The following is a 27580-nucleotide window of genomic DNA, read 5'->3' on the forward strand; positions in this document are numbered from 1 at the left end:
ACAGGCGTCTACAGCTGCGCTCTACAGCAATCGAAAACCATGACAATTGAATCAAGCGCGAACGAGGCCAAACCAAGCTAACTAAACAAGCGTGAGCGAGAGCTGACGCGAGCAGATGATAGTACGAAATGAGCGGTCCGGCTTAGACCAGATACGAGTACGCATCGAGCGGTCGGGCGGGTCCGCATGACACCAGTTTCCCGCGCGCACGTCACTGAAGGGGCCGCTCTCATCGGTCTCTGCCGTTCGCGGCTTTTATCTCCCGTTCCGCGTTCGCTCTTTCATCTTTCATTTTTCGCTGCGCTCGTTCGCTCGGTTACGCCAACGACGCCGCCGGCGCCGACACTTGCCGCAGGAATGGGCGCCTAAGATCTGCGCTCTGAAACTATGGCCTTTGTTGAAAATTTTGTTCTTCCGTTATAGGGTTTGGTGCGAAGCTGAGCCTTACGCGAAGAGTTCTAACGAATCTGAAATATTCGAATTCAGAAACGTTTACTGCGCGGGCGTTATGATGGAACAAGTCCTTATTTGTTTATGCTTTAGCACAGTGCTGCAATGATGCGCTTTTTATCTTAAGAGCTACGTAAGAACTTAGGCTAAATGCTTGCCGCAAACAAGGAATACGGCTGTAGTAGTGTAGCTGGTCTACTTTCGTGTAGCTGAAGCTTATTATGACGTATGGACTCACGTGCACCAGTCTTCATTAAATAGCCGAATATCACAGCGGTGGAAAACGTCTCCTTTTCTAAGCGCGCGCTCGAAGAGATGCAGTATACATGTACTTAAAATGATAGAACACTGGGAAAAAAAAAACGCACCACGTAGTAACAATCAATGTGTTACTAATCGTAGGCATAACATACGTTAGTGATCGAAAATGTTGTCCTTTTGCTAGGTCTCAATGGACGTGTGGCGCACACACACCTAAAGAACTTTGTATCGTACAGCCGTGATGACACTGATCTGTGGCTACGGTGCAAATGGCTGTACAGAAATAACAAACAGAAATAGAATGGAGCGGAGGGCGGTATCTGCTGGCATGCTCTTGGGGAGCCGATGGCGCATATTCGTCGTCCATTTCACGCGTGCCCCACGAACGCGGACGGCGGTCGAGCTCGCGTGCACTCCTACAAATGAGCCGACTCAGATACGCAGAGAGCGTTTTGACACTGCGCAGGCCGACCGTGCCAGAAACCCGAGTTCACACGGCCCGAGCGCGTTGTTCTGCAATACTTGCAACCCCAGCCGCGCGCCCCGTTGCTCGCGGTTTTCGGGGATCGCGGATAATGTTTCGCAATACTCAGCGGCCCCGCGCTGCCCGTGTCTCGTTTCCCCTCAGCTTCGCGCTTGCCGCGCGCCCCTTCTAGCGCCGTCTCTGCTGCGTTTCTCTTGATTTTTCTTGAGCCTCGCCGCGCCCTTTATAGTTGAGAAAACGAGCCCCAGATGGCCTCGTCCTACATGCACGCTCCCAGGAATTAGCGCGTCTGGGTAACGCGCCGCTGGTGTAATCTAATTGGACGAAGCCGGCCCGCGTGTAATGCGGTTTTCACGCGCGTAGAGTTGTTCAAGTAGCCGTGGGCGGCCGTGCAGCTGTAGAGCTTGCATGCGTTTGGAGGCGTAATCGTGGCATTCACACGCACACATGGTGCACCAAATGGCTGGACTCGTATTTGCGCACGTGCCACTGCGCTCTCCCATTGCACAGTAAGATCCGCGCTGTAGAATTACGCAATGCGTATTTTAGCGAAAGCCCAGTCGAGACGTGCTGAAAAAGAAATATCCTACGTGAGTAGGCTGCATGCCCCGCAGTGTAGTGCACTCGCGCGTGAATCGGCTGTCGTGGCGCGCTTGCTCACTGTTCGATAATCGATCATCAGGCAGCCTTGTTTACATCATATTGAACGCATATTCAGATTATGAATACACTATTTTTCCCTACTAAATTATGCAAGTGGCGACTTGACTAACGAAGTGTGTGTTGTGCGAACTCCTGGCAGTGGCGTAATGCCAATACGTATAGTGTTTCACAGCGATAGCTTTTGTGGGGTCCCTCCCCTGGTCGCTTTGATGTCCGCCGGTGCTTTCGCCCGAATCTCAATATCTTTTATGAGAACATTACGAAGGAAAAAAAAAGAATCTTTGTGTGCCGCGAGGACTCGAACATACGACCAACAGATTGGCAGTATAAAATTCTACCTTTGAGCCACTGTACCAATGCTACAGCAGTGGAGAATTCTAATCCTGGAAGGATTGATCACGCCAGCAGCTATCATGATTGGCTAACGCCCCGTCAACACCTATGCACAGGATAGAGATGGCATCTGCGCCTTCTTCGTATTCTAGCCCGTCACCTACTTGGTCAACCAGTCTTCATTCCGCTTTCGCGAACAGACGCTGCGGCTGGGCAGCGATTGATGTCCCGTGACTGTACTTTGCCCCTGTGGCACTCAAATGTTTTCACCATGTGTCGGTTGCGTTCGTTGTCTCTGGACATACGGATGCACCTCCCGCCTGGGTTACCACGACGTGAACAGACCATGCTCTACCGTCTGTGGCTAGGCGTTGCCTTTACTAACTCATATGCTTTCCTCATTGGAATGGTCAACAGCCCCACGTGCGACACATGCAACATCGACGAGACGCTCGCACATATTATCTGTGTCTGCCCGCGTTATAGTGCTCAGAGACAAGTGATGTGCAGAGTACTGGACCAGTTGGACAATCGTCCACTATCAGAACTAAAAGCTTTAGGTCAATGATCCGAAAGAACATCCGCATTGAAGGCCTTACTCGCGTTATTATGGTTCCTGCTGTCTACGGGGCTTCACGACAGACTCTAAGAATGCCGCCCCCTACCGCTCTTTAGTGTACGCGCTTTGTTCGTGCTTGTCTCTCTTTCTTTCTATCTCCCCCTTCCACTCTGTTTCTCTTTTTATCCCCCTTAACCTTTCCCCCTGCGCAGGGTAGCCAACCGGAACTACCTCTGGTTAACCTCCCTGCCTTACTCTGCATTATGTTATCTCTCTCTCTCTTATTCCTAGTTGCGAAGTCAGTCCTAAATAAGGTTTCTTCTTCTACGTGTGATGACACTATTTGAGCGCGTCTGCTTCGTCTTCGTTAGTCTTCGCTTCTATTGCTCGGATTCTTCTCATGTTTATCGGATGGCAACTGCTTCGTGTTCCAGGCGAAACTGTAATCTCTTTGTATTGTTCTCAATTTTTATCTTAGCCGCATCTCTTTGGAATCGTACACTTACTTTCTGAAAATAATTAAATTATGAGGTTTTACGTGCCAACACCACGATATGATTATGAGGCACGCTGTAGTGGAGGACTCCGGAAATTTGGGCTACCTGGGGTTCTTTAGCGTGCACCTTAATCTAAGTACAAAGGTGTTTTCGCATTACGCCCTCATCGAAATGCAGCCACCGTGGCCAGGATTTGATCCCGCGACACTTTCTTTCTCTTGCCAGAAATTTCGCGCCCATTAGCACACATGGTATACAAAGCGGACCAACGTTTTCTCTTGCATATTCGAAAAATTTCGTCATAAATAGACCCTGCACAATCAGGGTGTTCGTCACTACTATACATACCTGCGTCGACGGTACACAATTGGATCTGATTTGTCCGGCCTTTGGAGAGCCTTTAGTGTGCATCGTTGGTGCTGGGCTAAGCTATCCATTTTTTTTTTCTTCGTCTCATGGCTTGGGTGAAGCTGATCATGTGGAGGTGGCCTGGCGACGTCACGATAACGACGGCTGCTGAACGATGGCGTCTACGGCCGCCGTCGTCAGCGGAATAACGGGTAGGACGAACTGACACAGTAAACCCAGTTTTGAGCTTTTCGCCTTTCTGTCGCAGTGAAAACTATGCCGCTTCCAAAATTGCATACAGTTCTGCGGCCGCTGTTGTAGGCTGACAATCGCTGAACAACACATTAAGCTCCACAATGAAGAAATGAGAAAACGCAATGGTGAAGTATGCTTGCTGCATGAAACACCAGTGTACAGTTTTTTCGCGCGGCTCTCTGGGTGCACAGAATGGATTACAACTTGTATCAGGACGATTCGTGGAACACTTTTCCTTCATTTTTTTCATTGCCTACAAGTGCGTGGGGTTCTGTGGGACATATTATCCTTGGAGGCAGCATTTCGTCATAGTGTTTATAATCAGTAACAATCTAATTGCACCCAGCCATTTTGAGAATCTAGAAAAAAGTTATTTCTGTATGACAACAGCTCCTAAAGACGATGACAAGTACGCTGACTATATATTTGATAAGAGTACCGTAATGCATGGAGGGAACGTTGGTGTTCGGTTGAGTGACTCGCGCGCAGAAACGTTGTCAACTTGTAGCTCCGACAATAATTGACGGAAGTCGTACGAGCAATTTTAGACTCGGTGAATGGATCAGTTTCTTTTACTTTAATGAATATATACGCGACTTGCATCGCTGGTCTTTCTGCTGTTTATTCACGTGTTGCGCGGTGTACGTGTATATTGTTGCGTGATCTTTAGTTACCGTGTGCAGCCAGTTTCGTGCTATAAAACATAGAAATTGCCTAGAAAGCACCAGTACCATCGTTGCAAGCTTTGACAGCATCAATGTTTACTATCTGTGAATTTATGACTCCAAGGCCAAATCTATAGACGCTTACTTACCTTTTGGGAGGTGGCCATTGTCTCCCAACTGCGTGACCCGCCCTGGCTGTAGAGAGAAAGAAAATGGCGCGGGTTAGTCACAATAACAATGATACTAAAAGGCACAGTTCACTTAAATTACTTGTTTTTTCATTCGATAGGAAAGAACCAAAGTATACAATGAAAACTATGCCAGCAGAGAATTAAGACAATCAAGTTTTGAGATTGGGGACTGCCGAAGTTATTGATACTGTGCCCGGTGCTTATGAGTTCTGGAAGGACACTCAAAGAACAAAATGTATGTTGGCTTGCATAAAATTTTGTATATTTGTCTAAGTAATTACCACCAGCTTGGGCTTTCCATTCTTCAAAAGGTCGTATTTGTCACTACGGGAGATTTTAGAACATGATGTGCTTTGTTTTATTGCCTTCAATCGAGCATAAAAGCCGTCAAATATGCCGTCACATACAACGCGCATGGTACGAGCGCAAATTGTGTTCTAAGACGTCCATACCTACTGGCCTGTGTGGAAGCGCTTTCACGAGTGCGTTCGTATCAGTCAGCACCAAGTGGCACGTACGACTGTCTTCATTAGCAGATTAGTTTTTACAAGGTTTGACACGGGACATTGATTTTCGACATGTTCTTAGGGCCAGATGGAATCTCATGGGCAGTGAAATGAGCCTTAAGTTGCAAGAGTGTCAGGTCATAGTAGGGAGATCAAGTGGGGTTTAGCAATGACGTAGTGGATCATTAGTTTGCACTCATGGCCACCGCAAGTGGTTTCATTGGAATCATTTTGTGGTGACTGAAATAAAATACCGTCTACGCCCTCTGCCGACCAAAGTACTCAGCGCTTGTTATTGAATTATCGTGTTGGCCTCCCAAATATTCTCGAGAATGGAAGAACACGGCACTTTCTGGTTTTGTAACATTCGCGAAACCCGAATCGTGGTTCATGACAAGAAGCATGAGCAGCGGCGAGCAACCAGTTTGGCGACGCAAGCTCAAAGCAAGTTCTTCAGAACAAACGGCCTGCAGCTGGCGATGCAAACACAGTTCTAAGCCTACCACTCCCGCGCTCTAGACAAGTATTTTGGGGGTTTTGCTAGTAAACGTTTGAATCAACGACGACAATTCCATTGACAATTTTTACGTGCCCTTTACCCGCAGCACCCCGTAAATAGCGCACGTCCGCTAGTCCGGGTAGGTGTAACTTCCTTTCGGTCGATTCAATTCTTATCATCCACTGTTGACGGTCGGCGGATCCTGGCAATAACACGGGCGGAGCGACGCTCGGATTAATGTCAAAATGCGAAACGGTAAAAAAAAGAAAGAAAGAAAGAAGGAAAGAAATAGAATCGTTACATTATACCGGTCCAAGGGTCGTATTCTCTAACGATCAATTTCATTTTCCATACTTGTCGTCTGTCGTGCCGAGTGGCTGATGCCTGTGATAAACGGCGGCATCCGAAGCAGTTACAGATTGAAAAAAAAAATAATATGAAATAGACAATTTGAAAATACGTTCCCACAAGGCTGCCCGCGCCCAAATATGCCCAAATGCCGATTCTGTTTGCTGGAATCGTCTAGTTGCCGTTTTGTTGCTTGGTGAGAATGACTTCAACCAAGATATTTATATTGGCGCTCGTATGCTATTTGTTGAATTCTTCGGTAAAAAAAAAAAAGAGAGAAAGCGAGAGAAAGAAACTCCAAATGTGCGCCTGGAACTGGTTGCTGTCTTTTGCTATTACCGGGCATGACGCACCTATGACGCTTCCTATGAACGCGTCAACGAGGCATCGTCAAAGTATGTACATTCCTCCTCCACTCGCCCGCAATGATTGCTTCAAGTTCAGTTTCTTTCCTAGGGCGATAAGAGAATGGAATTTGTTACCCGATTCTCTTGTAACCTCGATCTCCTTAATCGCCTTTTTTGGAAGGTGTTAAAAGCCCAATTTTTTGTAACACTACATAGTGAATCGCCCAATATATATGTCATACGTCTTTATCATTCTAAGACAAGCTTTGTGAGTCAAAACTTGTAACACGGTCACATTCTATGTTTCTTTTTGCTGTTTTTATTCTCCACTCCTGTAATAGCCCTAAGAGGACTGAGAGTATAAATAAATGAATGAATGAATAAATGAATGGATGAATGAATGAATGACGCACTCACACGTGCATCATCACCATCATTATAGTCGTCATCATCATTATAATCGTCGTCGTCGTCGTCGTTGCTATCACCACCATTAATCATGGGGTTTGGAGACATGTGAACAGAAACAAATAAAAAGAAAGGAAAGAGCTTGATTATAACGCCTGTTTACTCGTAGGAAGAAAGACATAACATCAGAGCAAGAAAATATACGATTACGGGAATGAAGGAGGGAAGAAGTAAGAAAGAAGGAAAAGGACCAGGACGAAAGATTAGTGTTGCCTAGAAAAGCGTCTGTGTACGACTAGCTGTCATGGCAGGGACGTTCAAGTGATACCAACTTTTTTTTTCACAATATTAATGCAGCTTCCCGTTTACTATTTCTCTTGAGCCTCCGTGAAAATTCAGCGTTCGCACTTTTTAATTGCGTCATGTCGGTATCTTTACTATAAAGTTAGTGGAAGATGAGGTCCCTCCATGTCCTTGTCGCGGCGTACCCTGGCTGGATTAACTCTCGTGGGTACGCGTCTTTTCTACTAAGCAGCGACAACAATTATAACACCTTGTGGTGTCACTAGTGTACTAGCTTCATTCTATCGTTCCACCTTCTGCATTTCGCGAGAGGTTCGATGACATGCGCGAGAACTGACGCGGGAAGCCGGCTGCTTCGCCCGGGTTCTTATTTTTGATTAGTTGCATTAACCGTCCGGCAGAACTAACTTTACCATTAGCCCAGTGGCACGGACAAACAAGCGCGCTTTCATTACGCAGCCATCTCGGCAGTCCGAACAGTGCGTCGCACCACTCGGAGTAGGTCGCCATGGTGGGAAACTACCGCCTTGTCATTTAAGCGCTCGTAAGGGGGCGGCGGTGTCGGCGGTGGCGTGGATAAACGAGCCTGTTGGCAAAGCGGAGAGCTGCAGTGCTGCGTTCCTCGGTGGTGGCCCGAATGGAGTGAGGCAAATTAATGGTCTGGTGGGCGCGCGAGACGGCTCTTCTCGCTCCCTACCACCAGCGCCTCTGGCACGAGAACGGGCACCCGCCGACCGAGCTTTGGGAAAGAGCGCGGTGTGATGTGGTCTGCGTGCTCTCTCTTCCATCTGCAGATCCACCCGACGCTTGTTCTCACCCAGGGCCTTCTGTATGCCCGCGTTGGACTATTCTTCACTGCCGTTGCGGATGAAAAGAGCCGGTCGAAAAGCAAACGTTGTAAGCGAGCGCATCAGTAAATTAAAGAAACAACGCCAGTTGTTTGTCAAAACAGCACTTAAGGAAGAATCAACGCGCGGAAATGAAGGGAAAACGCATAATACCCGTGTGGGCGAAGTGTTGCTCAGACTGAAATTGCTGCCACAACGCGAAGGTTGAAGATAAAAGCGTCTGTAGCTTCGTGCTACTCTCGGGTGAATGACAAAATTGCACTCACAAGAACAGTGTCTCAGATCAGCGCGCGATCTCGCTAGAAGAGTAAGAGAGAGAAAAATAGAAATGTCTCGACACCGTAACATTACTTGACGTTGTCAATGTGATTATAAGGACAGTGCATATCGCGATCGTGGGGGAATCCGAATTATTTTGACCACCTGGGGTTGTTTAACGTGCACCCATTGCACGGGCCACGGTCATTTTTCTTTTCGCCCCTAATGAAAAGCGGCCGCTGCGGCCGGAATTTGATCAAGCGATCTCAGCAGTGTAACGCCAAAGACACTAAGCAACCACGGCAAATAGCATGTATTCACGAACGCGCTTTTCAACTCCACACAGCTTAGTTTAAAGCAGCGACAAAAAAAGAAAAAGAAAAAAGAAACAAATTCTGCAAATCCTATGTACATTGATAAATGTATGCGAAGTGAAGCTTTTCTGAATGAAATAAATGCTATAAATTTGTTCATTTCATTCCTTCGTGTTTTCCGCAAAGAAACCTGGAAAATGCTCCGCGCGCTTCTTGACCAACCCTACGTGGTGGGCATGTGCCATAGTCATGTAAGTCATCGTCTTCATGAGCATGCAGCGATCGTCTCGAAGAGCTAGTTGGCGTTGGCACGAGATATAACTCCAGTTTCTTGGCCAATGCCCCGTTGTGCTTGTGTGCCACATGGAAATCAACATAATAATCTACGCGCGGCAATCATCTCAAAGAGCTAATTGGCGTTGGCACAATAGGAGTATGTGTGCGATCCTGCCTTAAGAGTTAGGGCGTCGGGCTGCTCAGCATTTGCGGGAAAAGGTTCGGTCGCAGCGTCAGTATTGCTACTTTATTAAAGTGTGAGCTATTCGTAGAGACAGCAGCAACACCCATCCAGCAACCACGGTCAGGAAACTGTCCGGGAGTACTCGTAAAGCAAATTTCACTGTAAACAGCAGCACTGGTGTTAACGATGCCAGAGAAGTCATTGGAATGCTTTGACAACCAGTGCTCCATCTTCGCTGCGGAGACACCGCTGCGGATGTTTACTTTTTTGTTCGCAAATGAGCTTTCAGTTAAACTCAGCGGCTCCTATAGATAGCTTTCGCGTGACGTCAAGGACGCAGTTTTTGCCCACGATGACGTCAATGCACCATATCAGCTCCCAGTACATTCTATTGGTTCTTGACGGTGACGGCTTTTCTCTAGATTATCACTGTTACCGAATTGTAACACGGCGTAAGACGCGCCTGTTCTTTTATGGTGCTCTTACTTTTGCTGTTTACGCAGCTTCTCGAGAAGTTAGTACCTCACGATGGCGGCCACGATGACGTCAATGAAAACTATGTACAGAAATGCCTACGTGTTTCGAGCTGTGACGTCACGTGCGAAGACCGAGAGCTCATTTAACGCCATGCATCGGAAGAGATATGATTACGGAGGCTTTCCTCGCGCGTCGTATTGAAATAGCGGGGCTTTCAGCCAACCCCCCCCCCCCCCCCCCCCCCAGTCATGGCTCACAGCATGCAGTCTGGTGTGCGGTTATATAGAAGGCGTTCTCCGAGCGGACTTTCCTCGTTGGTCCTATCGAGTGTACGACAGCTCCCATCGACTGAGCTATTCACCGCGTTTGTAGCGTTCTCCTTTGCACATGGCTGTGATGTCGAGTTGTTTGAGGAACACCCATTTTCTCAGGTGCTTTCGAGTGGGCGCTAAAGACTTGTTTCTAAAAAGAGCGCCCAAGTTGCGCGGAGAGTTGAACAGATGCGCTGAAGCAAGAGGCAAAACCTACGCTTGACCGGGACTTCTGTACTTCACCGACAATGCTTAGGTGCAGCGCCACCATATAGATATACAATGTCACATAAACAAGAGCATTGCACCTCGAACTCACCGGCCCCTTGTCGTTTTTTGCATTCCTTTACCCTCAGAGCACCGCTTTAGTGCTTTACGCAACCCCAGTGATCTCTCTAAAATGTCCTACAGGCTTCGGACAAAATAATATAACCGTTTTAGTAACCGCCGTGGGCGCCCGAAGGCTATGGCTTTGCGTAGCTTAGCTCGAGGTCGTGGGTTCGATTACGTGTATCACCCAAGTATCCCTTTTGCTACATGCGCAATGTGAATAAAGTGCGCTGAATATGTGCGGATGTACGCGTGTTCATACATCTGTACTCATAAAAAGCGGGTCAGGGTATTATTTGCCATATGCTCGTAGTGTTTCTGGCACACCTGTTCGAAAGCAGCTTCCTTTGTTAAGGTATGTTTGATTGGTCCTCATGTAGGCTGCCTAGGTTCCGTCAAACTGTCTAAGACATTTAGCCCGAGTAGCCAAACAGATTTAATTAAAAGATCGGAATTACTCTCTCGTTTCCTGTTTTATTCCGATTTCAATTATATGTACACTCCAGGCGCATTTATGCTGTCGTCGTCGTCGTGATCTGTATTGGGGGCGAGGAGTTACGGAGTCGCCATCTGTTGGAAGCGCCTCCCTTGCGTAGTATGAGGGATCACGCGGCGGTGCTGCTGATAGGTTTTGCTTCCGGCGCTCAATAAAAACACCACGCGGCAGCCCTCCTGAACATTTACGTAGGTACTCTCAAAACGAGGGAAGTTTTTGACTGTCGATATGATAATCTTGGGAAGACTGAAAGCACAAAATCGTTTACAGACACTATCTCTTTACCGAATACGTACAGTGAACGCCACTGCGCGCGGTCGCCGCGATGGAGTCTCCCGAACCGGCTTCTTGCGTGAAAGGTAGGCAAACGCTAAGAGTAAACTATGTGAAATATGTTCTTATAGTGGGCTGTCTGTATAACCAAATGGGGCATAACAGAATGAAGCCTCAATGCAGCGATCACACGGGCTCGCAGTGACCGACTGCGCGTCGGCATGCATGTCAGCGCACAATGTTTTGCTTTCGCTGTGAACGCGTTTTCGCACCGTGCCGTGAGCTTTAGGCCGCAGCATATGAGCATTTGACAGTACACTAGCAACCATTGTTGCACGGACGCTATCACAACTGTTCAAAAATAATTTCGTTATAGACTTCAACGCCTACGGTGACTGTGATGTGCCGTCGCGACGATTCAATGTTTTTGTGTCTTATAAATTCCTGGACATTTCAATATTGTTTCTCAAGTTGCGTCGCACTGTATGTTTATCGGTCTTCTCAGCGTGCGATTTTCGTCCGCTTCTTTTTCGTAATCCAGTGCATTAATTCATAACATAAACATGACCATACGCCATGCCTTTTTTTAATGTGCGTCTTACCGCTCCCTTTCCGTTCCAGTGAACTTGCCAGTATCTAGCATCAACAAGTTCATAGACCAAACCGTCATGACATTAGCCGGGCAGCGGGCGCGAGCGAGCGTCCCAGTGCGCGTTTTCTGCTACTCACCAAACATCACGCAGTCCCGGCGCCGTAGCAGAAATCTTCCTCGCGGATGTGCTTGCTGCATACCCGAGTGGTAGCCGATGGCTGTCTGCCGGTTCTAAGTTTCGCCAGCCAAGCTTCACGCAGCTCCTTGCCCTGCGGCTACGTGTGAATAAGGCTGACACCGGGATCCGTTGCGTACGTCCGGCACTGCGGCACCGAGCAGTAGCCTACCATGCTGCACGCCTCCAAAGGCAGATCCTACCTATTATAGTACTTTCAAATGTTGTCAAGCTCACACCCATGGCGGTAAAGCCTCACCACTTAATCAGAACCACGGCGCAGGTGGGACCTTAAACTTTCGTTTTCAGCTCGCTTCGGCTCTTCCGAAGCAGCCGACACGGCCGCTGTGTCCACGTGATGCCTCATGCCACGTCACGCCGACAGTGGCGCCAACTTTTCCAGTGGTAGAGCTCGCGCCCAATAAAGTCCAAGGGCGATAACATCGTCGCTGCGCGCCGTATTCTGTATATACGAGTGAAAGCTTGCGAGGGTGAGCCGACGATGGCTACTCAGTGCAAGGTCTCCTAGCCTGCGCACGTTCATTTATGACGTCATTCTTGGGCCAAAATTTCCATTGCCAAGCTCGGCGCGGCAAAAGCGGTGACATCAAAAGCACCTCGGCCTTATCGGGAGCATTGCGATAGATGGAAGTCGGGCAAGGTAGCAGGAGGTCATGGATCGAAGTGCACAGGCCTTGTGCTATCTATGAGGCGTTGCTCAATCTCGCGCGGGCAAGGGAGCAAAGCGGGGAGGAAGCGCGCCGTCTTCCGTCGCGCGCAAAGCACCAGGGGGAGGGGAGGCATTCTGCTTCGCCGGCTACTGCGCATGGCATGGCCGCGCGGTCCCTATCTTGAAAGCGATCTGCGATAGGGACAGAGTTTGCCGATTGCTGATATCTTCGTGAGCGCTGTGTTTTCGCAGCTTAGTTCGCGTTGAAGTGAGAGGCAGCACGAAGGTCAATTCTCTTGCTGCTGCTGCCACGCTTCCTCACTCCAGCGTTTTCACAGCTAGCTTCCGCGGTCATCGGGAGAGATGTGTTCATGCTTGCTTGTGCGCGCGGCGTTCCAGGCTTGTTAATTTAGTTATGAAATTAAGTAGTTACAAGTTTATACTTCCGATGAAACTGTTGTTCTTGCTTCTTATAGCTGTCTACTAATTTGCTATCGCAATCGATGCTTCGCCTTTCGGTCCTAACTGCAATTTCGTTACGCCAAATATTGTCACGTTTGGGGATGAACGCGTCAGCTCATAATGGGCTGTTAGTGGATGCGTTATGCTGGAACAAACTCCAAACTAGGTAGCCACGCGCGTACGCCCTTAACGAAATCACTACTGGACAAGGATGCGGCATCCAAGGAGGGTATCTCTTAGGGGACAAGCAACACCATATCAGCCCGTACGCCTATACGGCCATTTACGATAGCACCCATTCGCCATTTAAACTGCTTGAGGGACGAAGCGGGCTGGTAAGGAGAGGACGAAGACTAACTGCTCGGGAGGGTGGGGGAGGGGGGGGGGGGTGCGCAGTACAGCGGGGCAAGAGAGCACGCCGGCTCGGCGGGCGCCCTTATAGAAACGCGAAGAGGAATGGCTCTGCAGGAGAGCTTTACGGCTCTCTTCGAAACGCCGCAGTCCCTCTTCCCCTTTGTTTCCGGGGCCTCTCTTTTCCTCCCTCGTTGTTTCACCATCATTCTTTCCGCGTGTTTGTGGTTGTTCCCACCATCCCCAGCTTTCCTTGGAAGAATCTAGCCTTATTCGTACCCTCATACACTCTTTCATTCCAGCTATTGCACCTTCATTTTCGTCTGGTTTGTAAGTGTCCCTCACACCAATTCCTGGTGCTACGCTTTCTCTCTCTCTTTCTCTCTCTCTCTCTTCGAGTGCCACATTTACTTGCACATTTGTTTTTCTTCCCTTCTTCCTCTCTTTTTTTTTCTCCTGCCTACCGCCGTTTATTCGCTTTCTGCGGGTTTGTTCGCGACTAGTTCTCCCATTTGGAGGGGCGCAGAGAAAACGGGTGCTCCTCGCGCCACTTCCTCCTTTCCCCTCATTGGGAAGCTGCGCGGAGCTCGCCGTTTCGAGTCTCGTCGTTTCGCGAGCGACCGAGGCGCTGGAACACGGCGCTCGTAAAGAGCCTTTCTATGGGCGCACCAGCGTCAAGTGTTATTGCTGGCGGTCCAGATTAGTTCCCCTCGCCAATCCCTTGTTTCTCCGTCTTCGTCGTCTGCTCTCTCTCTCTCTCTCTAGTTTATTTCGTTCCTTCACTTTTTATGCTTATTTACCGCCCCCGTTGCTTTTAGATTTAGGCGGGCTAGCTGCCGCGGCGCGGAGCGAACCGGGGAATAGTACACACGTGCGTACGGAGTCCCTCAGCTTCCAACATCAATGAAGAGATTCGGTCGCCTTTGCCGCGCTCGCGTCTGCTGTGCTACGCGGCGGTTCCATTGCGGCGATGAAACGCCGTCCCGCATTATCCTCCGCTGGCCTCCCTGGCTCACCTCTCCTTCATCTCCCCCCTCCCATTGTTCTCTATATTTGTGACTTCCTTCTTTGCCCGGTGTTGTGCCATCTTTTGCTCACGACTTTCTCTCACTTTCTCCTTGGCCAGCGTCACATTCTTTCTCGCTATTTCTCGTGTTTGTTTTCGTGCCTGCTTGTTGCTCGTAGACGTGCCAATTTGAGTGCCCTTGAAAGAGAGTTTTCGAGTGGTGAAAGAAAGAAAGAAAGAAAGAAAGAAAGAAAGAAAGAAAGAAAGAAAGAAAGAAGGAAAGAAAAGGAGAGGTGATACATCTATTTATGTGGATACCCGTGAATTCAAATCAGCAACCGCATAAGGTACGCCTTGGGGCGAACCTCCCTACCTTCGAAGCTTATGGTCTTGATCCACGCAGCGAAATTTCTGTATGAGGCGATGCCGGTTCCAGCCAGGAGCAAACGAGAAATAGGAAAATTCGGCTCCTCGGCATGTGTGACACGGCGCAGGAAGAACACGGCAGTGTTATGTCACTCGTGTGTCCCAGTCTGGCGCTAAATTAAAAAAAAAAGGAAGTACCCTGAACATTGCGCGACAAACGTGGAATCGTTGCTCGGAAGATTGAAAGTCGCCGAAGAATAGTTAGCAAAACTTCGCGGTGTGGACGGCGCGACAGCTGCTTAGTCGGACGTTTCCCTCTATCTATTTGCACTCACGCAAGACTAAGTCTAACGTGTATGAACATGCCGGAAGCAGGAATGGCTTTAAAGGTGAGGTGAAGTGGGGGGGGGGGGGCAGTGGCCGAAACCCCAGTATTTCCTTCGCCCCCTAGTTGTCCACTCCTGAACATAGACGCAAGTACTTGAGTGTAAAGTTTTAACTTTTTAGCGCACTCTTATTCAGAGCAACGAGGCGGTGCTTGAATATACCATCCCTTAATTTTCACTAAATTCAAGTACAGCCACTTGAGTTGTCGGAAAGGAAGAAAAAATGCATTTATATTTCGCAATAACTGCAATTTTCACTATCTGTTTATGGTTACACTAAGCGCTTCTTAATTCATATGAAGAGTTAGCTGTAGCCATAATAAATCAAAACGAGGGCACCGGGGCTCACAGCAAAAGTAAATGTGAGTTGTTTTCTCATGTCTTTTCTTGTTAGACACCTAAATTCCCAGGTAATTAACAATTTTATATGTTCGCGCTCCATACTGCTCCGGAGCATTGCTCCAAGATATCATTTTTAACTACGCGTAATACATTCATGAACGTGCCCTTCTCAAAGCATCACGAAGGAAATGCCGTCCCTTTCCAACGCGCCAAGACGGATCGCTTCTACGTAGTGTCAGCGCAGGCCCAGCTGTACCGTTAAGAGCCTCTCCCCAGGGCTACGTCGGTCGGTAGACGAGAGTACCCTGTCACGCAGTGGCCCAGAGGTACAAGGAGACGGAAATCAAAGGCGAGAGTCCGGCGCGGCCTGATTGTCCCCGGGCACGTCATCATTCTTCACACTGAGCATCACTCCCCGCCATCCGCGTGTTGTGTGTATGTGTGTCTTCGGCCACCCTCGGTCGCTAATTCCCAGCTGCATGCGAGTCAGGGCAAGAAGCCCAAAGATTGGTACGAAGGAGGGAGGGGCGGACTGATGCGCTGGGCTCCTTGTTAGTCCGGATTAGCTCTCCAAGCCACTCGCAGAGTAAACCGCCCCCGCTGGGATCCCCCTCTCCACAGGCTGCCAGCATGGGTCTAAACACGAAGTAAGAAGTTAGAAAAAAGAAGGAGATAGGCGAGCGGGGGAAGACGACTGTGTCGGACGGGACGGTCGGCAAAGACGCGGATGAGAGCAGACTTTCTTCCCTTCTGGAAACGCAGGGGAGGAGCGGCGGAGGGGGGCAACTCCCGCCTGCTAATTGGCGTCTCCCGCCGCGTTTGCCTGCGTGCGATACCTTGGGGGCGCGCTGAGGCCAAATGAGCCGGGGCGAGTCGAAGCCAAACCAAACATCCTGCTTGTTTGTCGGCCGGCCATGTGCCCGCTGCCAGGAACACGCGCCAGCGTGAGAGGGCGTCTGTCCAAGAACACATGGCATAGCCGACGCGCGCGCGAGTTGTGGTTTCGCTTTTGTTCACGCCACCCCACCGTCTGTACGTTCGCCGCAAATATGCCCTCTTTCGCTCACATTGACCCGTTCGAGCGGAGCTGGCCGGTTCTGTGACACGTTCTGCGCATGTGGCACCTTTTACATGTTGCCGCAGCTCCTGCTACCTGCAGAAGTTGTGCTGTTATTACTGAAGTATGGTGATGGCACATTCGCGGAGTAGTGAGGTTGTCAAGCAGAAACAGATAAGTCGTCGCTGCCGTTAGGCAAGCGCTGTACATCTACGGCGAGACTGGTGTGACGCTATGTTACGCGTACTTCCTCGCAGGCAGGCGTCACCGTAAAAGAAGATCACATAAAAAGGTCGCTCTTGACGCACTGTGCGACTCATGGAGGCAAATCAAGGCGTAAGCGAGAAATAATATGTAGCAATTGCTCACCTTGCGCTGACAAAGAAAAGCAGATTAACGCTCCCACGTTACACTTTTATTTAAATTCAAGGAGCAAACAAATGAAAATGTTCGGTAATCAGAGCCTTTATTTATCACAAATGAGCGAACTCGAAGGCGTTCCGCGCGCGTTGGCATTGCATTCTCTGAGCTGCGCAGGCGAAGTGCGCCTATCACGTTCGAATCCTTGCATGCGCGCGCCTAGTTTTGTTTCTAGCCTACGAACCCAACTCCCATTTGCGTGCATTCAACATGCTTTTGCCACAGCCACGAAAGTATTCTAAAGTGGCCTGTGTATGCGATAGCTTACTTTATACTTTAAAGCTGAGATTGATATACATTTCGAGGACACCTTTAACAAAGATCTAATAGGTTAGAAACCTATCAATTTTTTAGATAACGCATCAGAAATATATTACATCTACAAAGAAATTGAGAGGAGGTTTTGAAAGACTAATCTGCCGGCCCTGTTCGATTGAGCATTTTCTTTTTCAGCTTCTCTCAGTGCTGCCACTGGCCGGTGAACTTGTGCTTAGGTTTTTTATGCGTTATCCTGTAGTATTTAACTTGTTAAACAATAATTACGAAATTATTTAATAACGGTAGATGAACTACCTCGAGAAATTGTCTGCAATACAGATGTATTCATAAACGCTATTGTTCCTATAATTTCACTAGGAATAAAACCAGCCTCACGGGTGCTCTTCGCTTCTGCTCAAGTAACCACTTACGTGAAGAAAAGCTCCAATTTACGCAAGTTGCAAAAAAAGAAAGAAAAAATCGGTGCCACAATACCCCGAATGCATGCATCGTTTGCACATATAAAGGCCATCACTCGTATTGCTCTCTTTCTTTCACAGGTTCAGGAAAATAAAACTGCACGTTCAATTATTCAATCAATCGATCAATCTATCAATCAATCAGTGAATCAACCAAATTAATATGTAGTGCAGTCGCACAGACCCGACATTGATTTTTGGTTTGTCTAGAACACAATGCAAGAGATAGAGGTATGTTTCTCCTAGGAGTAATGTTATTGTTGTTTTCTTGTGAAGAATGTAAGAACTAAAATTCACTACCAAACATAAATAAAACAAATATTAGCTGGAGTGAGAGGCACGGAGAAAAAGGGCGTACAGAAAGACAGGGAGGTTAACTAAAGGTACTTCGGGTTGGCTACCTGGCACGGAGGGAATGGGGCACGGGGATAAAAAGAGAAGGGGAAAGTAAGGCACATAGATTGAGGCGAGCGCAAGAAAGTAAACCCGCGTAAACTATATTAACTGTGGTAGCAGGCTGCCTCCTTGAAGTCTATCGAGACTTTGCGCTACTCAAATTAGCTGGAGAGTCAAAAGACCACTTGGCCGTTTCTTTAAAGGATACTCCCCTGCGCTAACTGAAATAGTGCGGCAAAGCATAACCACGGCTCGCAGGAAAGCAGGCGTAGTTGTTGGGTGCCGATTTGCACGCGGAGTTTACGACCAAGCAATAGCATTTTTCTTCACCTGCTTTTGGCTTTATATAATAGAAATGGTTTCTCGTTGATTCCAACTTATTTGCATTCTGTGATAAAAAAGACTATGGTGCCTTCGGGACATACACTCGAATGTCTTGAGGCCAGCACTCTTATGGTTGGATCGCAGCAGCTGCCTTGTGTAGGCGCTGTGCTCGAAGTTATTGTCCGAAAGTAAGAGAGGGCTTGATGCCTGCGGCTGCATCCTGCCTTGAGGTATTCCCGCGAGGATCCTTTTACTATACAGCTAACGAGTGAAGAAGTTTCAGTTTGGCCTAGCTACTTCAGAGCTAAGCTTAATAATCGGTGAGCTTACTACAAGCACAACGCAAATCCCTTCGAAGTACTCCCTTTTCTCCCTTTATTACCTTGAAAGTTTGCTTTTCTTAAAAAGATAAAGAACATGGGTAATGAAGACAATTGGACAAGTTGGTGCATTTTCAAAGGCTAACCCAAACTTTTAAGCCCGATAGAAGACGACGGTCGAGACTGACTAGCACTCGGCCCTGTGTGCCTTTCTCTTCGAGTTCGTTTGTATTTTATTACGCTTGAGGCTGTCTTGGACTCCGATAAAGAACACCTCCACCTTTCTGTTCCACTTATTTAAGACAGAGAGGGAGAAAATACGTCACCAAACTTTAGAGGCATGCCGAGCATATGCACGAAAACGCTGCGCTATAATGTCACTGGCGATAAGAAGGGGGAAAAAAAAGATCATGAAGTTATACTGAGAGACGTCAGGCACTGTAAAAAACGAGAGAAAAAGGTCAGAAATAATATGCATGTACGCAGCGCTCCTGCATTAACCATGCGTGCAGGCGTCGCGTGCTCGGTTTTATGCTAACGTTCATATGATATGCACGTATCTGACTTCTTTCGTGTTTCTGACAGAATACGCTTTTCCAAACATTATACTAACAATAAAAAGAAAAGGAGAGCGTAATTTTCTGCGTTTCCTTTCCTTATGCGTTTATCTGGGATACTTTTATTGCACTGTAGCCCTTGCGACACAGACACCGACACTTTAGAGGACTTTCGCTTGTGGTGCGTCGAGAGAAGCACCCAACCGAAAGCATAGACCTCCACTTCCTGCACCCGCTCAGCACGTACAAAGCTTCGCCGAAAGAAACGCCGACGTACTCACTTTGCATGCGCTTGTGCGTGTGTGCATGTTCTTCTCGTTCCTCAACAAACGAGGGTGCGCATTTATTGCTGCGGCTCTCTCTCTCTTCCTACATCACCCGTTCCTTATTCTGATCCAACTCTCGCTTTCATACTCTGCGGGCGATTTTCGCCGTTGTTTTTCCATCATTTCTAGTCTCGCTTCTCACAGCCATATCCCCCGCTCCTGTTCCTTCTTTTTTTCCCCTCGCTTTTGTTTCGCCATCATCGTGGCAGCGCGGCGCTCGTCCTCCTCTATCACGAATTGGCCCGTGCGGGCTCTATCACGCGACTGGCAGAGGAGAAGCTGCCTGTGAACGAAAAGAATTCGTGCTACGCACGCGAGGCGCATGCGCAGTCGTTTCTCGCTCCCCTTTCGAGGTTTTCTTGTTCTCCTTTGGCGCTGTTCATTGCTGCAGAGGCGATAGGACTGAAGCAGGCAGAAAGGGCAGAGGACGGGAACATGAGGGAGAGAAAGGGAGCCACGAGGAATTGAATCGCTCGTTGTGCTACGACAGGAGCGGGCCGATGAGGAGGGGAATGAGGACGTGGGAATCCCGACACCTGCTCCCGCAGAAGGTCTATGTTTTCTGTTTCTCTCCTCTTCCCTCCCATAGGAACCCCACTCCCACCCACGCCGTCTCACCGGCGCGCGGTTGTCTCTCCACGCATTATTCGTGCAACGCTACTCTCCAAAATCCGTTTCGCCTCCAGTTTATTTCTGTCTTTAAAATCATCGTTCCTCTCTTTCCACGTCATCATGAGAAGACCGTTTTTTCCACTGCCCTTAATGTCCGATTTTCTCCCATCGTCCGCGTGGCCGTGTCGGCCACCTGCTCCGTTGTCCTCGCCTTCTTAGCGAACATTTTCAAACACTTTCTCCCTCTCTGCTCTGCATCTTAATTTTCTTATTCACTTGATTCATCTTTTTTGCTCACCCTGTTTTCCTTCGCTCGTCATTCACTGCTCGCTCAAATCCACGCTTAAAGGAAGCCTATTTTGATCGCACTTTCATTTTGTCCCTGCTTGGAGAAATTAAACAAAACTTGCGTAGGTCTCTGCGCGACTTCTTGTAAACTCTTCAGTGGCGAGGATAAGGGCTCAGATTCTTTCGCAACCTTCATATGAAAGGTCGTCGTCGTAGTCTCACAGTCACAGCGTAGACGAGGTAAGCCGTGTCTCCGTTTTTATCCTGCCCCTTTTCTTAATATTTTCTGTCATTTTGCTCAAGGCCCTGTCAGAGCTATAACTACGCTCTCTTCTGTCCTTCTAAATGAGACTAAAGCATGTAGTTAGGACAGCGTTTGAAAGTCATCTCCAAAGAGCCAGAACACTGCAATAAAAATGTTATTCCGTTTATATTACAAACGCTATTTCAGCGATTGTCGCAGCTTTTTATTTTCTTTTTTTCCCTTTTTTTCGAACACGCAAGTGGCTGTGACGCAAACTAGTGGACTAATCAACAACTGCTTTTAAAGCACAATGCAGCGCTGTCGTGCATCAGAGCATGTGCACTAAAGTAGCTACATGCTCTGAGCTTTTTCTTAGGTTTATACAGCTTCTCGTAGGAAAATTATAACGCGCGACATGCTGAAATATAAGAAACTGCGTCACATTTTATATGATAACTGTCAAGTAAGTCACTGAGTACACTTAAATTGCTCATTGGCTGCTCTAACCTTCTGTTAGAAGGCGCTATAGCTTTATAATGGAACTAACTGGCGGCTTCCCGCGTATTCAGCGAGGAATGGTGGATCGCTTTCCGTTAAATGTACCTTGTCGTTCGTCGTGTCTTTAATATGATCTTGCGTTTATCCAAGTCTGGAATGAACGTCTCTCTTTTCGAAATAAACAAGCCGACCTATTGCCACTGTATGGTTTCATTGCTTGTCGCTATGTCATACTCCATTTGGCGCACCTATGGCACTCGTTAACCTTCTCACAGCCCGAGTGCGATGTGCGCTCAGAGGCGTTGTGCGAGAGCCGTCGCCAATGCGCCACACGCGCTCCTGGCTCTCGTACGCCATGCACGCAAAGCCTCTTCATCAGAAGGGTCGCTCAGAATTTCCACTTCACAACCGGCGAGCAATTCTTATTTCTTTTTTTCTTTAACTTTCACATTTCGTTGCCAGCGTTGCAAAGTATCGACAAAGGGAAGAGGGGCGGAAGCCGGGAAATAGACGGTGGTCGCTTCTGGGTTTTCCAAAAGCCTGGCGCCAACTCGGAGGTGGCGGCTTGGGCGGCCACGAGAGCAAAACAGAAGGGAAGAACAGGGGTCCGGAAAAGGGACGCAGAGGGAACGGGGAAAGTCCTGTGTGGGAGCTCATTGCCAATTCATGAGCCAATTTGTAGATCGATGAGGAGAACACTGCTCGCCGGCCAGAACCCACGCGCCTTTCCGTGCTTTTCTATCTGATTCAATCGCGACGTTTCCCTAGCTCTCATTCCCTCTCTCTCCCGCTCTCTCTTTATGTTTTTAATTTGGTGGGCAGAAATGTTTCGAAACACTAGCCTCCTCGCAGAGCAGCGCGAGGTTCGTGCTGCACAGCAGTCAGAAATGTCAGTGAACCTTCGCGCTTCGTGCGTCCCGCGTACGCGATCTCGTAGAGTTGTGTGAGCTCGAATATCTGCGTTAGCGCAGACGCCTCCCCCCCTCCCCCCTCCCCCTTACCCCTCCTCTCCTTCCCATAACATGGCGTTCGTCGGGAGCCTCCGTTATTTTGTTCACTTGAGCGCTACTGATGAGTGGTCGTCAGGCGCTTACGTAGACCATGAGTAAAGACCTGTCCTTTCTACCCAGCGCCCCCCTCCCTCTTGTCCTCGCCGCGTCAGACTACAGCGCCCACCACCTTTTTCAACTACTCACCGATATCACCCACCCAAATGTCTTTTGCGCTAGTACCTGCTTGCGTGAGGAAATCCGGGGCGCCAACCATCGACTATGACCCCAGTTTTCCTCTATACTCATTTATTTTCAGCTAATCATCGGGGAAGTTCTTGCTGCTTATTTACTTTCTTGTTCTAGATGGCAGCTGCTACTGGGCAATAAATAAAAGACAGGGAATGAACGATGATCGAAGGGGCAGATGTAAAAAGGGCGTGTTAAGTGTAGGGCCCCACTGAGACAATTAGCTGTTAAGGAACATGAAAAGCGTGCTAGGCGTTGTTGCAAAAGAAAGATAGAAGAAATGAAGGGCCAAACGTAGACTCTGTGATCAGTGGTGTCCCGACAGACTATACATACTTGTTTCAATTTGTACAAGGTTGTTTAGGTAATTGAACTTTGTGCACGTCCCTCGTGCTCTCCTCGTTCCATAATCCGTCCCTTCTTAAGAAACAGTTAAGGGCGTATTTCATCTTTGCCAATCTCTCCGTAGGTTTCTTGCCATCAAGAAAACTATGCACCCCTTCGTTTTTTATACGCATTAGACCTTGTTGACAGCCACGTGGCGTGACCGGAAAGCGATATTGCCACCGATACTTGATTTCTCAGTTTTTTCTTCATTTCCATTTTGCGTCATCGTCGACTTCTTCCTGTCATACCCGCACATTTCTGGAGTTTTGTCTCGATTTCGTTTACAAGAGCTTCGGGTATCTTCTCGTCTACTTTCACCTTTCATGTTTCTAGCAACTTTATTTTACCTCATTCAGCGCTTACAAAATTTGCTGCGCAACTCAGGGAAGGACTAGTCAGCGCGAATTTCGCAAAGAAAACGTGCTTGATTAAATATTTTGTGGACTTGCTTCTACGAAGCGCTCTGTGCGAGCTGTCCTTGCTCAACGTAGCGTAGGGGTTCAAAGCTAGGCCACTGATGTCGCAACCACCTTCGTTTCCACTGAGCGCGCGTCTGAGACGCGTGCGTTTGTAACAGCTTCAGGAGAGGCGAGGGCTTTGTGAAAGTGGTGAGCAGAAGAAACGCTCCAAAAGAGACCGTTCTGCTCCGCTTGAATGAAGTAAGGGAAAGTTGTGGCAAAAACCACCCCACGATAATTGTCTAAGTTAATGCGAGAGAATTGACACACACGCACATGCATTCAACTTCCATTCCATCGTTTGTCGTGCCCATGACGCTAATCAGGGGACGGGGAATGCTCAAGTATGATACATATTTCAACGCGTTGAAATATGTATCAGTGAAGACAAAATTTATGAGACCTCCCATCCTTGCTGTAGGTACGGAGTCTATGATGGAGAGCTCTAACCCTAGTGCCTCCTTCGTGAATTCTCGTATGGACGTTCCTTTCTCCATCGAAGAACTGGAGGCCGCACTCGCTGGGTGCAGGCGACCTTCGTCACAAGGACCCGATGGCATCACATACTCTGCGCTTGCAGACCTTGGTCGAGAGGCCAGACATGCATTTCTTCACCTATACAATACATCATGGCGTGACGGCTTGGTCCATACGGCGTGGAAATACAGTCTCCTTGCTCCGCTCCTTAAGCCTGTCAAATCTCCACTGGAATGGTCATCTTACCTTCGAATAGCGCTGGCCAGCTGCGTCCGCAAAGTAATAGAGAGAATGATCCTCACACGGGCTAGAATGGTACTGGGAATTTTATAACGTCTCTCCAGAGGTAATGACTGGCTTTCGAAGCGGACGCTGGTCAATCGATAGCGTTATTGATCTTGTAACGTATGTACAGCACCAGAAACACCTGAAACGAATTTAGGCGGCCTTATTCCTTGATGTTGAAGGTGCCTACGACAATGTAGATCATCATGCAATTCTGGACGTCTCAGAAGCTGTAGGGATTGGTGGACACGTCTTTCGCTGGATACGCTACTATTTGAATGGAAATCTTCCTTTATTTAGACTGAAGGCGGACCAACGCCGTCTAGCTATACCAGTCGTGGTTTATCGCAAGGCGGAGTACTCAGCCTTACCCTTTTCAACCTGGGGCTCGTCGGTCTCTCCAATTCGTTACCGTAAACGGTACAGCTCTCCGTATATGCAGACGACATTTGCATATGGACTTCAGGAGTGACACGTGCACAAGTCCGCGCACGACTTCAGAAGGCTTCAACGGCCGTATCAACATACCTAAGACGGCAAGGCCTTGAGGTTTCACCGGAGAATTGTGCACTCGTTGCTTTTACTCGCAAAGCGATGGCCCCGTACGCTTTGCCGATGAATGACCAAAACGTACCATACAGACGAACGCATCGATTTCTTGGTGTAATATTTGATAGAGACTTGTCTTGGAGCCCTCATGTCTCGAACATGACCAAGCGTTTGGCCGCCATTGTGGGCCTTCTCGCGTTTTTCGGCGGGAAGTCCTGGGGCGCCACTGTACCATCATTATTGCAACTATATAAAGCACAATTTTTGGGCTTCCTGCAGTACAGCTTACCTGTACTAGGAAATACTTGGGCTACAAATATCCGCAGGCTCCAGAGTGTGCAAGTCTAAGCACTCAGAACTTGTCTTGGTCTCCCAAAAACTACTTCATCGATTGCGACAGTGGCCATCGCCTGAGACGCTCTTTTGACAGTCTACATTGCTACAGATGTCCTGAGAGCACACATCCGACACCTTACTCCAATTCCCTCACACCATCTTGCTTGCTTGCCAGCGAAGAGACCACATTCTACTTTAGCCAAAAGTATTGTAAGACATCAGTCCTACTTGCCCCCACAATTCACGCCTGCTACACGATTATCAGACCCATTGTGATGTCTGCACCAGCCGCAAATGCAATTGACAATTCCGCGCATTAGAAATAAAGCTAGAGCGTCGTTGCAAGCTTTTAAGCAAGCAACTTTGGAACACATTTACAATGTGCACAGATTCCGGCACCATGTCTGCATAGAAGGGTCGGTAAAACTTATCAGCTATGCTGCTGCAGTCATCATCCTAGGAAATCTACAGATTCCTAGGACTCTGCACCTGGTGATTACAAATGGTGAGTACACCTGGTGATTACACCTACAGATTCCTAGGAATCTGCACCTGGTGATGGAATGAAATGTGTGGCACAATCACGACATGTGAGGGCGCGTGATAGTTTCTGCTTCGTACTTCCGTCTCACGCTTGTGCATTCTTGCAGTGTTAAAACTCAGTGTAACACAATCATGAACGTGCACAAACTATCCGCGTTTATATCTTTACAAAATGAAGACAAGCTTGATGAGTCTCTTAGAAGACTCATATACGATATCATTACGCCTTTGAGAGTTACAGTAAACAGCTCCTGGTGGGATTTTTCCAACTCTGCAGGCCCACTGATGTACTGCAGCAAGAAAAGTTGAAATAATGAACGGCATATTGACGCTCTTCCTCGCGCGGACGCCAAAAGAGTGCAGAGCGCAGCTGTTGACGAGCGTTGCACAGCTTTCGTCGTAACGTTTCATATAAACCAAGGGCTAATTATGCGCTCTGCCTGTGCAAGTGTCCCTGAAGGCATAAGAAAATGCGTCCGACTCTTATTTTGAAACATGTTTTTATCAAATATCACTAAACGACGACTATATCACGACAATTGTTGCTGCCGCTTTTCGTCCATAAACGTCGGACCCTATTTATTTATTTATTTATTTATTTACATACCCAATGGGCATTATAGTAGGGGGGGGGGGTCAAAACATTGCAAGGTACAACGGTTCTGCACGCCTGCACAAAAGCAAAAGAGAGAGAGAGAGACTAACCTACAAAATATAACTATAGCGCAACTAGGGTCAGATCACGTGACATATCCCGTTGCAAGGGATCTATGTCGAGCTTGCAGATAAGAGGCGCGAACATTGTAGATATTCCAAACCCTTGACTTTAAAAAATATTGTAGAAGCCATAAGACATGATGTGTGGACATCAATATTTATACTACCGAAGTGAAGCCGATGCCAGTTTCACATGGCTAGTCCTAATGTGCCTCACTATATGAATAAATTGCGAGGGTTTCGTCCCCTGCGTTCTGTGCTACGGGAAAAACTAGAAAAACATTTTTATTAGTGCAATTTTCTATTTCTTTTTTGATTCCCGCCCATTTCTGGCGGCGACGCACTTGGTGGACAAGCAGTGGATGGCAGATCAAATCCCGGGGTAGAGGGATTTCATTTTCATTTCTTTACTATCTACGGTTGGCTGCCGGTTACATTGAACGCCAAGCGCTAATTTGAGCCAAGAAAGAACTCATAACATATGTTAATATAAAAGCGACGAGTGCAGCGAGACAAGCTTTATGACTCCAAGAAAGTGCTGAGGAAGGTGCTGGTGGTTGGAAACAGATCTCCCTTGAAAGTACCACGCGTCCGGTATGATGTGACAGTAATCTAAATTGAACCGACAACGATGGCACGATCAATTCTGTCACTGAAATTGAAGAAAGCACAGCCATTCGTATAGTACCATAAACAATGCATTGGCCACTTCCTTATTCGCTTTTAACAGCGATGAAGAAGATACCTTGCCGGCTCGCTGCAATGGTTTCTCTTTTCTCTGCGTTGAAGGTTACTACAGTATCAGACGCCTAGACTGTTGGCTTTTCCTGATGTTGTCGGTGTAGAGTTTTTGGCGCAGTTGCGCAATCGATTTCTACTGTATTTAGCCGACCTTCTAGGTGTCCTAACCAAATTGAGCACCAGCACATTTCTTAAAAAGCAGTCCTATTTTGCTAACATGAGAGGTACAGCTAATAGATATAGATACTTTTTCGTGTCAGTCGCATTCGAAAAGGGTGGCAATGTGCCCTTTCCAGTGCCCGAAGCCACACTATACTCTATTGAACCATCCTTTATTTGAAGGCGTTTGCTTGGACCTTTTGGTATGACGTAATTCACTGCATACTGCGCAGTTAGTACAAGACGAAGGCAGAGGGGCGACGCGTAGCACTGTGTGCCATCGCTTGTGTGTCGTCACCTCTGCCTTCACCCTGCCTTTTCCATTCCGTACACTGAACAATGCTTTGCCCGCTAGTGCATTGGTAGCGTCTCTCCTCATACATGCTATGTGATTCTCCTCCTGGTCTGCGTTCAAGATTAGCTCAGCACTGACCACGTGCGCCCCCTTTCTGTGACCCTGGTGATCCTTTTCCCTCTGGTTCTTTCATCAATTTTATTCCCGCCACTGGTGCTCGGTCCCGCTCGTGCATTCAATGTATACATCGAGCCGTATTTCTTTGATCCGCGACTTCACAGCGGTTCGCTCGACTCGAGCTTGCGCGGGTCCTAGCTTTCTGTATAAAAGCTGCCCTGGCATTCTGTATAGTAGCTGTCCAGCTACCCGGCGAGTCGGGCTG

The 27580-nt window shown here is 48.1% G+C and overlaps 1 protein-coding gene across 1 annotated transcript in view; it reads right to left on the reverse strand.

The window, feature by feature from the left end:
- Positions 1 to 27580, reverse strand: part of VAChT (Vesicular acetylcholine transporter) — a 278473-nt gene that overhangs the window by 160753 nt on the left and 90140 nt on the right. The window contains exon 2 of the mRNA XM_075692972.1: positions 4665 to 4710. Coding sequence (XP_075549087.1) covers positions 4665 to 4682 — 18 coding nt within the window. The 5' untranslated portion in view covers positions 4683 to 4710. The remainder of the gene's footprint in view (positions 1 to 4664; positions 4711 to 27580) is intronic.

The sequence above is a fragment of the Dermacentor variabilis genome, chromosome 1 (genome assembly GCF_050947875.1).
Source record: "Dermacentor variabilis isolate Ectoservices chromosome 1, ASM5094787v1, whole genome shotgun sequence".
Lineage (NCBI taxonomy): Eukaryota > Metazoa > Arthropoda > Arachnida > Ixodida > Ixodidae > Dermacentor > Dermacentor variabilis.